We start from the raw sequence: 16,928 nt of genomic DNA, 5'->3' as shown, positions 1-16,928 counted from the left end.
GTCTCTTTAACCAACTCTTCAGGTGGATCAACAGCAAAATGACTCAGCTCTGTTCATATAGTTCCTCCACAGTATTGTGTGTGTGTGTGTGTGTGTGAAAATAAAAGATTAATAATTAAACTAAAACTAATAAAAATAAAGATTTTAAGAATAATGGCAACAAACGACAAACTAGACTTACATGAACTTCGGTTGAACAAATCTCCCACAGGTGTTCACCTGCTGACTGAGGGCCAAAAACACCCAAAGTTTCCCCAGGTGTGCAGCCACGCCCCCTCAGGTGTTTCCATCCTCACCTCTTTTTCTTCTGCCTTATATCATTTCAATTTTTGCTCATCAGGTGAGACGATTATAAAAAATATGAACTGAACAGATTATAAATTAAAAATAAATAAATTGTAAAAAAGTTATAAAATATATAAACTAAAAAATAACAATAAAATAGATATTAGAATAAGACATAAGCAGAAAGATGTTTGGAATTAAAACAAATTAATAAAACAAGAAAAAACAAACTGGTAATAAAATATTAATACAAAATATTTCAATATTTAAAATCCACAATCATTTTTAATTTTTTTCCATACATTTTTAATCAAATAATAGAACATTGTTTTCATTGATTAAAAACAAGTTCATGAGATCATTTTCAAAGATACCAAAGGTAGTTTAAGAAACATTTCAACTTCAAGATTTTATAACAAATGAAAATACTTTAAAAAAAAAGAAAAAAAAGGGATAAAAATAAATAAAATAGAAATAAACTACAAACATAAAATAAATCCAAACACTTAATTCATTTATATCATCTTTTCTAACTATATTTAAATGAAATGCAAAACCAGCAATGTGGGATTACAACAATTAAATACAGAATGTCACAAGTAAAAAAATAAATAAGGGTCCAATTAAAATATGCTGAAAAAAATTAGTGTGTATATAAAACGTCACATTTTTTTATTTTTGAACAAAGTAAACAACTGCTTTGTTTTGATGAAGTCATCATGAAAAATATTGAAATTACCTTTAATGATTTAAAACATAATAACCTGCTGCTGGTCTTGTTTAAATAAAGTAAATAAAAAATAAACATATTATGTAACAATTTAGAAAGAGGCAGCTGATTCATTTACAGCAAAACAAAAACAAACTTGAGAGTTCAAAGATTTTTATTTTTCTACAGCTCTGTGACATTTACAACAAAATATGAACGATCAATGATTTCTCCTGACATCAACAAAGAAAAACACACTTTGAATAAATTTTAGATTTTAATTTAATCTAATCTTTGATAAAATGTGGATTTTTGTCCACACATTTATTTTGAAAAACTGACACCAGGTTCAAATTTTAACTCTTATTTTATTTTTTTATTCTTGAATATTGATTTAAATGTCGATGAATCACAGATAATTTAATCTAAACCTATGTTTTTAATACATTTAATTTATTTTTACATGTTTATACAAATAAACAGACTGTTTCATACAGCAGCTGGAGACCCATCAGGACTGCAGGTGACCAATCAGCTGTCAGTATTCAAACACAGACACAGGTTCATCACTTCAAGATCTCATGCTTGGACAGACAGTGACACAGCGTTTCCATGGTGACCTTTCGTTTGAAGACATGAACTGGTGACCGAGTTGACAAACAAAAAGGATTCTTTGTCCCACTGAGCATGCTCAGTAGGGTCTCCCACACAATTTTTACATGAGGACAGAAGAACCTGAAAAATAACTAAGCTGTAGTTTGTGTGGTGTTCCCTGTGGTTACTATTGTGTACAGATGGTTGCTATGGTGTTTCCGTGTACCATACTGGTCCCACAGAGATGAAACGTGACTGCAGAAAACAAATGTACAGAAATGTTGAACTGCTCCTTTTAAGGTGTGAACAGTCACATGACTCCATTACTCTCCACTTCTCTCTTGTTTGTTCATCACTGTTTATTTACATTTTACTTTTAGACAAATTGAAACGTTTTTCACTGTTTTCTAATTTTGTTATTTTTGAATTTTTCACCAACCACGCAGCTGCTGCAACTGTGACACAAAGTATTTGCTCTGGTTCTTGTTAGAACCTGAGGTTCTCCATTTCCAGTTGTTCCTTCTGGACTGGTTCCATACTTTCTGTCACAGTGGCAGAAGTAACTGACCTCTCTGTGGGGAGTGATGCTGCGTCTCCATGGTAACGCCTCTAGCTGTGCTTGCCCTCCAACAGCAGCAGCCTCAGCAGAGTCCTGGCTGCAGCCAGCAGCGCCCCGTGCAGCGCGTATTGCGCCACCAGTGCTCCAAACCCCCGGTAAAAGCCACCCCCCCCCTCCTTGCGGCGGATGGCGTGGAGGCAGTCGGAGAAGCCATCATACTGCGTGTTGACGGGCAGGACCAACGGGCTGCCGCCATTTCCTGTGGCCACCACGCCGTCGGTGGCATCAATGATGGTACGCGTGCCCTGCAGGCTGAGGCGGTGCAGCGCCGTCTCCAGAGGAAACACCACCACGTCAGCCACCAGAGAGCCCGCCCAGGCCGCCGCCAGCTCTGGGAAGTATGCGTCCAGGGGGTTGGACGGGTCCGCCCGCTGCTTCTTCCCCCGCTGGTGCAGCCACAAAGCCACCCGCTGCACGGAGGCAGCGATGGCGTATCGCAGGACAGCGTGCAGCGCCGCAGGAAGCAGCAGAGAGCTGAGAGGAAGCAGACGACGACTGTGAGGAGCTCCGACGCCCAACAACCGGGTCAGACCTTCACGCACGCAGTCCAGCAGACCGGAGGACGAGTCGTCACGGACGATCTCGCTCTGAAGACGAGACAGAACATGTAGACACGAACTGATCAGACACATTATCGATTATTGATAAACAGAATCAGACGCAGTCGATGCCGAAAGAGACGACGTTAGAAAAACAGCTGAGTGATGAGAACAGGACGAAATGATGAAACTTTCGTAGTTCGTCGTGACAACGAGAAAAGTTTCTCGATGAAATGATAAAATATCTCTTTAACAGAAGATCGTTTTGGCGTCTAATGACGTCACTGATTGAATCAAAAGCTCCAGAAATCTTACTAAATGGACCATGTGTGGAGAATGATTCAGGTTATCAGTGATTAACCAATAAGAAACGAGTTCAGAAAATCAAACCATAGATGAAATCTGTGAAAGCTTCATTAACTGATTTAAAATCGATAATCAATACTGACCTGGACGGTCTCGATGAGACTGGCGCAGTAAAAGGGAAGAGCCACCACAGCTGTTAACCTGAGGACGAGAGACACAACAGTGAGAGAGAGAGAGAGAGAGACGTCAGATGACAGCTCAGAGGACCACACAGCCAATAATCAATAATCGATAGTGACCAATCAAATGACATCCAGATCACAGGAGCTATCACACAAAACTCCCCAAGACCTGATCCTAACCCAAACCCTAAAACCTCCAGGGATCAGGATCAGTCAGACCCTGGGTCAGAGTGTGGAAACCTGCTGCACATGTGAAAGTCTGCACCTGCACCACAGCCTCACCTGGTGCGCTCTTTACTTCAGGAGAAGCATCAACAATGTAAATCAGTAGAAGAAGAAGTGAACTGACCCTTTAAGGAGTAAATGTCCAGCCAACTGTTTCCAGGTCCACCTGTGAGGAAGCTCCCTGCGGACAGAACACACTGTGATACTGCAGTAATTCTACCGTGACACTACTGTGATAATACTACAGTAACACTGCAGTAATACTAAAGTGATACTGCAGTTATACTACAGTAATAATACAATAATAAACTACATTAATACTAAAATAACATCCATGTATTTGCGCATGGTTACCGTGGTAAGGGGGTGAACTCGCTGATGATGCCCTCAGCTCCCAGTGTGATGCCATGAACGATGAAGGTGCTGCCCATCCCCTTCCACAGAGCCTTCGGACCCTGAATATCAACAACACATTATTGATAACTCATCACATCGATTGATTACTGAATCTTGACACAACACCATGACTGACAGGTTTTATCTTCATATTTATCATTTCCAGGTGAAATTTTAATGTTTGAAATATGTTGTTTATTACTAAAAAAACTCATTATTAAAATTGCAAATATAAAGAACATGTTTTATTAGTAATTTAATATCTAAATATTTAAAAAATATTTAGATATTAAGTTTAAGATTTTATTTAGTTGTCTTAATATCAGTATTTCAATAATCTTTTTATATTTCTGATTATTTTAAAAATGTTCATATGATTAAAACAATAATTCTTCAAACATTTGATTTGATTATCCTAAATATATTAAATTAGTTTTTATATTTCTTATTTGCTTTGCTGCCTTTTGATAAAAGGATATGTGTCTGAACATGAACATTTAGTCATTGCTCAGCAGGTGTGTCTTACCTGAGCCTTGGTGATGGCGTACATAACGGCCACGGCGCTGAACGGGGTCAGGTGGTAACAGCGGGCGTGGTAGTTTACCTGCATGTAAGGTAAAATATAATATAATATTATAAAATATATTATATAATATATAAACCTGCAGCAGCTCGATGATGAGGATGAACGAACCTGACACTGTCTGCGGAGGACGATGCAGGGGTGAGCCAGGACGTTCTCTGTGAACAGACTGGACACACACTGATGGTCACTCACTTTATTCTGAAAGTCACTCATTTATTTAATAATAATAATAATAATAATAATAATAATAGTAATAACCTGACTAGTCCAATTCCGAAGCCGGCGAATCGATTCAGCTGCTCTGAAAATCAAGAAAAACAAACATTAAAGACAATAACAAATGTATTCATTTAATCTTTGTTTTGTTTTTCATCGTGTCCCTTCATTCCTGTCTGGTGGAATATTTCAATACATTTCATTAACAATTTATTTTTATTATTCGGAAGCTGAAGAGAATTATGTGGAAATTAAATAAAAGTAAAACATAATAATCACATATAACAACATAGACAAAACTCTTTGGGCCGATTTGTTTTTATTTTTTTCTTGTTGTCACTTATTTTAATTCAAATTAAAACAGTAACAATAATATTGCAAATATTTACTAAAAAAAACAAAAATCTAAAATATGATTTGTTAGCACGCTGACGATCAGTTAGCTAATTAGCACGACTAGCTTGCAGGCTAACTCTCAGTTAGCTGAACAGGTATATAATATATAACCATATAATATATATAATATAGATATATAATATATAACTATATAATGAGCCTGCAGGCTGGTTATCGCAACACATTTGCTTCCGTTCCGTTTTTCTTGTTGTCATGTTAGCCTGCCAGCTAACCACCACACAGCGTATGAAGACTCCCGCCCATTAGCCTGACAGCTAACCCTGCTCCGCCCCTCAGCACCGACCTACCGGCAGGCGGGACGCCGGGCTGTGGAGCGTCCCAGCCGGCTGCGGCTCCGGGACCACCATGGTCTCCCAGCAGCTCATCGTACTGCGGTGTCCGCTCTCCGGGGTGCAGGTTTCGGCTGCCGGGAATGTCCGGCGGCGTCGTGACCCAGTGATGGTGCTGCAGCTCCGCGGGGGCTCCGGCGCTCCTGACCGGGTAGCTGGCTCCGTACAGCGGGTCGTCGCGGCCGCGATAGCCGAGCCCGTCAAAGCTGTCCGGCCGCCTGGAGGCCATCAGAGGGTCGGTACGGAGACAGACAGGAGGACCGTGACTGAGAGCCGGTTAACGGATATGAAGGGAGGACATCGACCGAACACAGTCACGTCTTGGTAAAGTAACGGGAGAAACCGATTTAAAAGAAGAGGAATCGTCCCCTGTTGATTTGACCCGCAACCAACAACATCCACCTGTCACCTGCACCAACTTCTACCCGGAAGTTCTTCTCTTCTTCTTGGTTTCCGGCAGACCGCGGTGCGAAGGCTCATTACCGCCCCCGCGGTGTGGAGGCGAAACTGAACTACTGAGTTTCACCTGAACCCGATAGTTTCTCCATCTTTTACTAAAACCACTCAGTAAAAATACTAAGATTAAAGTTCTCAGTGCTGAAACAATCCCTGTGACTGTCATATATTATAGAGTTAGATTATTATTCATACATTAACATAAAACCAGAGCACATTTGAACTGTGTTATTTTCATTATGGAATAATAATAATTACTTTCTTCATTGATTTATTGATTGATTGGTTTGTAAAAGATCTGAAAATAGTGATAAATGCATCTGAACCTTAAAATGATTTTAAAAAATACACATTCTTAAAAATAATTCAAAGAAAAGCAGCAAATAGCGGCAAAGTTGTTCAAAAAAAATTTCAATTTTAAAAAGGATTCATCATGTTAAATTTAATATGTTATTACTCTGTTGTTAAAATTATATTTGGTGAAACCATGAGTCAGCTCCACCTCTGGTCCCTGGTCCCATTGACCAACAGTGTCACTTGTCTCTGTAATCAGGCCAGGCTGCTTATTACAATTGGTCATTTAGTAAATCTGACATCGTGATTGTAAACGAAGAAAGTGATAATCAAAGAATTTAAAGTTGAAAATAATTGTCAAAAGTTAATAAGTTAACGTAAATTAACAGAAGTTCTGAGATTTTACAGTGAAAAGAAAACACATTAAACAATTTTATCAAAATGAATTTGTTAAAATGAGACAAAACTATTCTGTGGATATTATTTGATTTCTTTTACTTTTAATGTTTTACAGTGTCATGTCATTTCCTCCATACAGACGAGCTGACAACCACTTACTTCATAAACTTTATCGATTTATTTTATAATTCCAGCATTTTTGACAACAATTAAAACATTTTCAGACACTTTAATTTTCTGATAAAAGTTTCCTTCAGAGAGTTTCATCATGTTTTAATCATAGAGCCTCAACTTCATTTTTCAACAACAGACGAGTCGATTCACACTGAGAGGAAAGATGAGCATCTGCTGTGACTCTGCTCTGCATCTACTCTGACAACACATGGATAAAAGTTTGTGGACACCCAACCTGTAACTGTTCAGTTCAACATAGAAATCCAGTAATTGATCTGTCCCTGCAATCTCATTGGTCCATTAAGTAAACTCTGCCCACCTCTCAGTGTGAATCATTTAAAAAAAGAAACACAGTAAATCACAATGTCTATGAAAATTTATTTGGCCAGAAACAAAGGATAATTTAAGAATCAGTCAAGATTTTGACTCAGTATTTTTTAAATTTTTGGTCGTTCCTAAAAATCCATCCTGTCACTTCTGGCTGAAACGGGCTTCAATCAACAACGTTTCATCTCAGACTCAAACAACTTAAAAAAAAAAAACATTAAAGAGACAAAAGTTTTCAAGTTTTAGTAAAGTGAAACCAGCAGAGCCTCAGTTTTGTTTTTAGTTGACAGACATGTTGATGTTGAACCGCAGCACCTACAGAGCAAACACTGGCCTCCATTATACATCAGGACGTTTCCACGCGTCGGCCACATTAAGGCAAACGGTGTTGGGTTTAAGGCCGACGGTATCTCAGGAAAAACTAGAAACATGGGTGTTTAATAAAAAGTATACTTTCTGTAAATTTCATCCATGAAATCTATCTCTAAATATAAACTGTTTGACAAATTCAAGAAGCAGCTGAGTTTTTGTTATTCAAACAGAAAACTGGAGATGAGAAAAAAAAAAAAGTTTTGTAGTTAAAATTTAAAAAAACATAAAACCTCTGATTAGCCAGTTCACCCACCAGTAGGAGTTCCTCAAAAACAAACTGAACAACACACAATTTTTAAATAAGAAAAGTGTAACTGGCCATTTTGTGTCAACAGAAAAAAAATGAGTTTCAGTTTTGTAAAACAAAAACAAAGTAGGTGTTTTCTTCTTTTACAAGAATAGAAGTTTAAGTTTTTCTCCCCAAAATATAAAGTGGGTGATTAATTAAAGTTTTTATGTGAGAAGTTTTAAACTTTATTTTAGTATATTTTATACTTTCAGCTCAATCAAAGGATCTAAATGAAGTGATGTTTGAGGAAATATTTGGGTAGGTCGTCTTTTACAAAATTTACTTGATGTAAATTTAATTCTGTTGTAAGTTGGCAGATAAATTGTAATTGTAAAATCAGCTCATGGATTTTTTAATTACATATTCTTTTTAACAAAAACAAGAAATACCAAAAGATTCTTTTACAATTTCAGTTAAATCAAAGAATCTAAACAAAAACTTTTGTAAAATAAATTACACTCTAAATAAAAAACAACTGTTTAAATACTGTGTTATGATTTGTGGCTCTTCTAATGAGCTGCTAACATTGCTAACTAAAAAAAAAAAAGTGTATATAAGCTATTTCCGCTAACATTTCGGCTAGCAGCAGCTAGCGCTAACCTTCCAGTTCTCATGGCACAAAAATGGAAATTAAGAGACAAAACAAGGTCATGATCTGACCAATCAGAATCTTCTGAGGTGATCCAAGTTCTGATTGGCCAGCTTGTCCACCAGAAGGAGTTCACAAAAGAAAAAGTCTGGCAAAAAACACGATGGCAATAAGTGATCATTGTTTTCTGCAAAATAAGAACGCTTACATATACGAATATACTCGTTAGTGTGCATGCTAACCTATCACAAGGTGCTACCATGGTTAACAAGTAACATTTGTAATTTAGTGTCTTGTTTAATGTGCTGACTGAATTTGATGCTCACATTCTGGTGGTTTGTAGTTCCATTAGAACATTGGCTAGCATGCTAACAAAGAGTGAAAGTGATTGTTAGCATTTATTGATTGTGATCAGCAGATATTGAACCTCCTGGTGTAATGCCAACTAGCACATTAGCTAATGGCAGTGCTCGGTTATGTCGACAACCACCGCCTTCCTCCAGCTGAACAGGAAGTAGCCCATGCCGGCGCCGGCTGCCACGGCAATGCACAGGTAAGCATTGTAGGTCATGAAGATGAGCATCAAGAAGTAGCTGACAACCACCTGGACGATGTGCAACAGGGTCTGCAGGAAGTGGGCGGGACTTAGCAGCCGCTGCCTGAGTGGACAATAAGAAGGGGGTCAGCATTCGTGTTAGCATTAGCATTCTAGATAATGTAGCTCTTAACATGATGCTACTGTTACTGTTATCAGCAGTACCATTCATCTTACATAACTTTAATTCAGGTTTGTAGCACTTCTAGGATTAGCATGTTCAATAATTATGCTCTTTAATTGTTGTCAGTGTTATTATTAGTATTCATGCACTGCAGGACATTAATATCAGCATTATATCTTACAGTTAGTGCTCATGCTAATCCTTTTCTGACTTCAATATTGGAGTGCAATGCCACTATTAGCTTTAGCATGTCATGTTACCAGTAGCCTTAGTATTACCATTAGTTTTGGTACACTTAGTTCAAACACATCAGATGAGGATTTCACATTTGATCTGAACTCTAAAATTAGCATTTGGCAAAAAGGCTGTAGTGTTAGCAGCAGTTTTAGCATTGGCTTTCTTTTTTGTTGGTGTTAGCATTGTTACATGCTTAAACATACAAACTGTTAGCTTTAGCGTTTTGTTTTGTTGCTGTTGGCATTGCTGCTAAAATAACAGATTTACATTCAGGAAAATATCATTTTAATAATTAGCACTGTTAGTGTTAGCATTGACACTTACATTGAAACTATTAAATAAATTATCGACAGACAGTTTGTTTCCATTCACATTTGTGTTGTGGTTAATAAGTGTTAGCCTCAGCATTAGCATCAGTTTTAGCAAAATTAGCCCATACAGATCAGATGGCAGAGAAAACACCATGACACAAGAAACAGAAGCAGGGACTCTACAGGTCTGTGTGAAATTCAGGTTCAGTACATTTTAAAAAAAACAAACAAAAAAAAGAACCGTTTAAAAATAAGTTGTAAAAACAAGGAAACTGGTGACGAGCGCAGCAACAAATCAACACGCGGAGGGAAAAGAAACAAAAACTATTAAATCCTTAAAAATCAAACTAATTGAAACATAAAATATACCCATATAATAAATTACAAAGCTATAAAAAAAATTATATGTAAAATATCTTGATATTTAAAAATAAAACAAGTGTGTGTATGTATATATATATATATATATATATAGTCCAACTATAAAAACAAAAAACAATTTTAAAAAAACTGTAAATGTAACAAAACAAAAATAAATATGAATGAAACGCTGCCTACAAAATAATATAAATACAAAACAAACTATTTTAAAAAAAGTTTATAAAAAGTAAAAAAACATTGTTATGGCGATGATGATATGAGTTAATTAATGTAAATATCAAAGATTATTTATGACGCCCCGATCACAATCTGCTGCACCATAAATTGATCAGTGATTAATATCAGTCTGATCAATCTAATCACAGTATCTCAAACAGACCAGGACCAGGACCAGAACCAGTGCCAGATCCAAGACCAGAAACAAAACCAAAACCAGAACCAGCAACTTGAGCCAGAACCAAGACTAGAACTCTTACGGTTACCTGACAGAGAGTCCTGAGAGGCGGGACTTTATTCCAACAGGAGGCTCCGCCCCCTCCAAACACTGACTGTCAATCATTGAGCACATGTGTTACTCACGATCATATAACCAATCACATGACCAGCGATCACATGACCTATGATCCTATGATCACATGACCTCTGTGTCAGATTATGTGAGAGTTCTATTGCTAGTGTCAGTCAACACAGACTCAGATTAAAGATTTGTTGTTTTGTTATTCGCTGAGAATAGAAAATAAAACAGGACTGAATGAGAAGCTGCAGTTACAGTAATTATGAACTTTTATTTGTTTGTATAGTTTTAAACAATTATACTATTATAATTATATAACAATTATAACTTCTGTTTATAAAGTTTGTACTATATCTAATTCAAATTGAAATAATTAGATTATTTTTAGTAAAGTTCAACAGAAACAAAAATCTTTGTTTCTAAGAGCAACAAAATATACCAGACATTTTATTTGCAATTTAACTTTTTTATTCTATAATTTTTTATTTTTAAACTTCTTTTAATGTGAATGTAAATATACAATTAATATGAAGATTTACAGTAATTACAATGTTTCATTTTAACAGGAAGGTTGAGCAGTTTTTATTAATTTTATTGAAAATCAATTTTGAAACGTAGATAACCATTATTCTTCATTTATTTGTTAAACATTTTCATATTTTCAGACTTTGGGAATTGTATACTTGCATCCAAATTACATTTTAATGACATTTCTGATTGTTTGAAATGCTGTTGTTGCCGTTAGCTTTAGCAACTTACCCGACCGTCTTATGTGTCTCCATTAGCACTGTCCCATCAGCCCCGGGGAGCGGCATCGAGTTGTAGCGGACGTTGACCTGACTGCGGCGCAACAACACCTCACGGCCGATCTTTAACCCCTCGTACAGGACAGCCAATAGGAAGACACCAATACACGCCCCGACCATCTCTGATTCGATGACAAGGAAGAGGGGGAGGGGTCAGTGTCAGACAGAATGAATGGGAAAAAAAGAAAAAACATAAAAATGATTAAAAAAAAAAAGTCTAAATAAAAAATACAGAAATACAAAAATATCAAAAATCTAAATATGAAATAATAAATCTATCTTTAGATTAAAAAAAAACAAAACAAAACACACAAAACAGTAGAAATATAGATTGAAAATGTAAAAAAAAAAAAATCTAAATCTAAAAACCATCCCAATGTAAAATATGCCCAAGTATAAAAATCTTCAAACAATACAAATCAATAAACACAAGAAAAATGTACAAGTGAAAACTATAAAAATTTAAATGTGTTGAGAGAATGAAAGAGAAACTGTGCTAGAATCTCTCCTCTCTGTAGTTTGACCTCTGACCTCCAGGGGAATTGATGAGCAGTCCAGTGAACAGCAGCTCCACGTTGTTGCAGCCAAAGTAGAAGGTCATCACCTACAGAACAACATTAGCAAGTTAGCTCCACACCAGTCAAGTTGACGAAGCATGCAGCAGTGGTACACCCCACCACTCACCATCCCCCCATGTCCTCCATGTCCTCCATCCCCATGTCCTCCTCCTCCCCCCCCGTGGTTGTGTCCAGTGGTGCTGGGAGGGGTCATGGTGTGATGATGATTGTGGTGGGTGTGGTCCATCTCCATGGTGCTGTGGTTTGTGTGGTCCATGGCTGCTTGGGAACAAAAACAAGATGTTTACATCAGAGATAATGACATCATCAGGAAGTGATGTCATCAACATGTGTCTCATGTCTGAGTCTTAAAACCAGGAGTAGTTTGAAATGTTTTCTTCACACAGGCGTCTGCTGCAAGCTCAGACGTTTAACCTGCTCCAAACAGCTGACGGTTCAACGTTCACAGCAGAAACATGTTTTACCGTCAGCGTTAGCTTTTGTTTCCTGACACATGTTTTCACTTCAGTCACATTTAGCACATTTACCTCACTTACATCAAGTAACAGTAAATATGCTGGAACCTGTTCATGTACAGAACGAACCCAGCATCATGTCACAGTAAATAGGTAATAATAAAACAGAGCCACAGGACATGATGTGTTCCTCTGCTGCAATCTGCGTTCACCTGCTGTCATGACCTCGTTGTGAACGCAGCTCAGTTTACACAAAACTATTAACAACTGTAAGAAAACAAATATAAATGAAACGCCGCTTACAAAAATAATTTTAAATACAAAACAACCAATAAAAAAAAGTTTATAAAAAGTGAAAAAATATTGTTATAACAATGATGAGTTAATTAATGTAAATATCAAAGATTATTTGCGATGCCCTGATCAGAATCTGCTGCATCATATTGACATATATTGTCATCATATTAACACATTGATTAGTGATCAATATCAGTCTGATCAGTCTAATCACAGTATCTGAAACAGACCAAGACCAGAACCAGAGAGGGAACCAGTGCCAGATCCAAGACCAGAAACAAAACAAAACCTGAACCTGTTCTCAGACACTGAACCAGGATCAAACTCTGATTAAATCTGCTGAAAACAGTTATTGTTATTATCACCAGAAAATGGGCGAGAGACATTAAGAACACACACTCTCTTACCTCACTGACACCTCTTCATTCACAGTGATGCTGACTTGTCCGGAGACAGACACAGACTGAACAGCAGCGCTGTAACCGTGGTAACAGTTTGACATCACTGACCAGACACCCGGCTGAAATCTGATTGGCTGTCATGCCCTAAGGCTACAGGAGGCATAAAGAGCCAATCGGAACACTGTGAGGTTCTGTCTGCCATCAGCCAATTAGATCACAGCATCATTAACATTAACAGGAAGGTCAGCCGTCGCCATCGGCAACGCCATTTCCCAATTTCTGTTTGGTTGAGTCAGCTTCACTTTGAGTGAATTAGATTAAAGTGACTGTCTCTCTGGTCCAGTTCAGACCAGTTCAGACCACTATTACTATCAACCTGAGTCTTCACTGATCTGATCACATTGTTCAGTTTGTCTGTTCACACCTGACTCAACATGAGTCTCAGTGACACCTGTGACATCAGGCAGCATGTGACTGTCTCAACTGGGCTCTGTTTTCAGTGTCTCTCGCCCTCTTTAGAGTCAGAGAGAGAGAGTCAGAGAGATCTGTCTCTAACTCTCTCTCAGCTCTGATGTAAACACATCCTCCTCTTCCTCCTCGGTCATTATTTCCCTCCACATTATAAAATTCATAAGAGTCACTTTACAGTTCTAACAGAAAGCTACAGGCTGGTTTCCTGGATTCTGATTGGCTGATCCCATGAAGTTAATTAAAAAAACTTACCTGGAGAGGAGACAGTGAGGGGCGATCAAGCACTGAAGAGACTGTCTGAAACCAAGAGAGAGAGAGAAAGGACAATGTCTTCAATGGCCAATTAAAACAGATAACAGAACCAGCTTCAGCCAATCAGACACTAGCATGATTCTCAGACATCCAGTCAGCTGAGAGGAGGCTTTCTGACAGCCAATCAAAAGCTGTGGCTGAATCGTGAATGATGGAACCCTTTGAACTGTCACCTGTTCACACACCTGTTCACGGTCGTTTTATATGGTTGTTGTCAGGTAAACTTACTCACCTGTTCTGGGACAGGTGTTATCAGTGACAAAGGTTGTTGTCAGCGTTTTAACTCGGTGAACGTGTGAATGTGAATGTACAGAGATCAATCTTTTGATATATTGATACGACCACAGGTGCCAGCAGGTGTGTCAGAGTACGAGCTCCAACATCTGTATCTGAATCCAGCTGTGAGCGTTTATACTGAACAGATGAAGCCACTGTCACGTCCTCGGCATCAGAAACAATGATGTCGGAGAACTGCGAGGTCATTTCCTCATCAATGCATCTGATCAATACATCTACGTCTTTATTTACTGTGTCGGCTGAATGTCTGATCACTAATCAGGTTTATGGCTTCATTATCAATAATCTGATGATTGTTTCTTTCAGTTTTCCTTTTTCAGTTGATTGATTAACAAGAACTATACTAATAATCAATTATTTCTTCAAAATAAAGTCTGTTGTACTCGGCTCTTTTTGAATGTGAATCCTCTGCAGTTTTAGAACTAACAGTAAATCAGTTTAAAGGTCAGACTGGAGCTCCTGTCGAACACTGAGTCAAAATAACTTTATTTGACTCTGGGTAAATAACAGCCATTGACAGGAGTAACAACAAGGCGCTGGTAAAGTCCAGTCAGCATTGTGTTGGTATAATATTGATCCAGTGATTTTTACTGTGGGCATAAATGATCAGAACTGAAGATACTCAGTCTCTGTTGCATCAGGCAGCACGCGGCTGTGTCAGTGTCCTGCAGGTGAAGAGGCTGTAAAGACAGGTCTCTGTCATATTTACTGATTATGTTTCTGTAAATGATTGACATCCTACAGCTGTTGACCTTTGACCCTGACACAGTCACACAGTTCAGTCACATCAGGGGTTTTAGTTCAGTTAAAATTCCTGCTTTTTATACATTATTTAAACATTTTCTTCTTCATTTCATCACAGAAACTGATGAAAAATATTTCAAACGAGACTCAAACTACATAAACGGTAAACTCTGTAAACCAGAACTATAACTACACATTTCAACAAATAAAATTGAAACAATACTGGACAGGTATATATTGTATAACACACTGTACAGTAGGGGTGTAATGACTCTGAAACAGATTCAAACCATGATGCAAATGTCCATAATCTGTTTTTGTAAATATTACATATTACACCTATTCTATTGTCTTCCAACTGCATTTGTCATGTGACATGAGGCTAGTTTAATTTACTTATTTCATCATACATTTATATTAACTGCAGATAGGTCACAGTAAAACTATGTGTAACATTTACATCTGAAACAATTGAGCTGAATGAATCTGCTGCTGCTGCTTTAAAGACTGATTTATGGTCATGTTGGTCTGTGAGACACTGACACAATTAAATTACATTATAAAGTGACATGTGGATGTATTATTGTTGCTGTTTGTGTTTTTTACAGTAAATGATCTGCCGCTTCAGCCTCCTGGTGAGGGACCAGAGAGTTTTCATGTTGTTGGGCTTTATTAAATTATAACAAGCATTTTCTGACATTTTATACAATGTTTTTATTTTTATCTACACCACAGAATTATCACAATGAAAATGGTCATTCTGCTGAGGAAGACTGTGTGTTATGATCGAAAGCTCCAGAAGCTACTAAATGAACCAATGGTGAGACTTGAGCTGTGGCGGTTTGTTATTCCACCTGCCACCTCTGATTTATTATCATAACCTGTGTGTTATTATAACGACTCTGTTGTTCTGTTTTGATATAAGGCCAGTAAATCTTTATCAGTGTCGGAGTCCCGTCAGTTTTTATTTCCCGCCTCACACTGTCTTCATTGTTCTCGACCGGTTCTCATGTCACTCCCATCTGTTGATCTCTGGAGTTCTTCACTTCATGAGGAAAACGGAGAGAAACAGATCCTTTCCCACGATGTGAGCTCCCGCGCCCAGACTCCATCCGGTTAAAGTCAAAGTCAGGGCACGTTCAGGTCGCCTCGCTCGTGGGCACACGCGTGCACGCGGCAGAACACCTGGACCGACAGCGCGAGAACTATCCTGTAAATCGGCGCGCACTGCATCCACCAATCACAGTTCTTAAAATCCCTTTGAACCAGGTGCCTTTTAAATCTCATCAGCGTCTTCCAGTACAGCAGACGGAGACGGCGGCGGTGGGGATGATGAACGTAAATCGGGTCACGAAAGGCGACGATTTACCAGAACAAGGGCTCTGCAGGTGATTTACATTCAAGCCGAATTTACTACGAGACCCATCCTGTTCTGAAACTGTCACCAATTCGAACTTTACATGTACGTGTTTTTGGTCACGTCCACGGAGATGTTAAATTGTAACATTTTTCTACGGAGTTTCGTATGATAGCAAGTAGCATGCTGTGTAGTATCTATGGTGTGTGGAAGCAGAGGTCACTGACACAGTCACACTCACACAAACTGAGCTCACCTGCAACTATTCCAGGAATTCTTCTTCTACTTCTTTTCCTTTGTCTTGGCTCCGACGCACGAAAACAAAAAAGTCACAAGGAGACGAAAAAGGAGAAGAGTAGAAGAAGAGACACTTGTTCCCTCCACCGTTCGCCTCTGCTCCGCCGCTACTTCCGCGAGCTGCGTCACTATGTCCGTACCGTGCACGGGCCACAGGGGAGGAGCTTCGAGGTTTGCACCAATCAGAAGACGAGTCCTCAGACCAGGGGCGGGGCCTTTTCGAAGCCACGTAAGCGTGATTTGTTGGTCAGTGTCACATGACTGATCTGGGATCAGCTACGTGTCTAAAACACGTTTATTGTTTTTAATGCAGCTGTAAAACTTATTTTATTTCGGGTTGTTTGTGATCCCCAGAGAAGGAAGTACTCAGATCCGTTACTACAGTAACTACTAAAACCACTGTATAAAAATACTCTAGTACAAGTCCTGCATAATGCTAAATACTTCA

At 38.3% G+C, this 16,928-nt stretch overlaps 2 protein-coding genes across 5 annotated transcripts; both read right to left on the bottom strand.

Moving 5' to 3' along the window:
• Positions 1–1,155: 1,155 nt before the first annotated feature.
• Positions 1,156–5,946, bottom strand: slc25a46 (solute carrier family 25 member 46). The gene is made up of 8 exons (XM_071472130.1): positions 5,362–5,946; positions 4,700–4,742; positions 4,550–4,607; positions 4,382–4,459; positions 3,814–3,914; positions 3,584–3,640; positions 3,196–3,253; positions 1,156–2,794 (listed from the first exon to the last, which is right to left on the bottom strand). Exons 1-8 carry the CDS (start codon positions 5,630–5,632, stop codon positions 2,198–2,200), a joined length of 1,263 nt encoding a protein of 420 aa, XP_071328231.1. The 5' UTR covers positions 5,633–5,946; the 3' UTR covers positions 1,156–2,197.
• Positions 5,947–6,631: 685 nt separating this feature from the next.
• Positions 6,632–16,619, bottom strand: slc31a1 (solute carrier family 31 member 1). Of its 4 annotated transcripts, none has more exons than XM_071472136.1 (7): positions 16,440–16,619; positions 13,726–13,770; positions 11,956–12,110; positions 11,803–11,875; positions 11,225–11,393; positions 10,434–10,499; positions 6,632–8,962 (listed from the first exon to the last, which is right to left on the bottom strand). In XM_071472136.1, exons 3-7 carry the CDS (start codon positions 12,103–12,105, stop codon positions 8,761–8,763), a joined length of 660 nt encoding a protein of 219 aa, XP_071328237.1. In that variant the 5' UTR covers positions 12,106–12,110; positions 13,726–13,770; positions 16,440–16,619; the 3' UTR covers positions 6,632–8,760. The 4 variants fall into 4 exon arrangements, with proteins under 4 accessions (XP_071328237.1, XP_071328236.1, XP_071328239.1 ...); XM_071472135.1 differs by having other exon boundaries at positions 11,956–12,107; positions 16,440–16,618; XM_071472138.1 differs by lacking the exon at positions 10,434–10,499 and having other exon boundaries at positions 16,440–16,616.
• Between the last annotated feature and the right edge of the window lie 309 nt (positions 16,620–16,928).

Source organism: Trachinotus anak, unplaced genomic scaffold (assembly GCF_046630095.1).
Source record: "Trachinotus anak isolate AG129_WGS33_773 ecotype Australia unplaced genomic scaffold, CSIRO_AGI_Tana_v1 ptg000035l, whole genome shotgun sequence".
Taxonomy (NCBI): domain Eukaryota; kingdom Metazoa; phylum Chordata; class Actinopteri; order Carangiformes; family Carangidae; genus Trachinotus; species Trachinotus anak.
The sequence above is the reverse complement of the archived record's forward strand: the minus strand, read 5'-3'. Positions and strand labels throughout refer to the sequence as shown.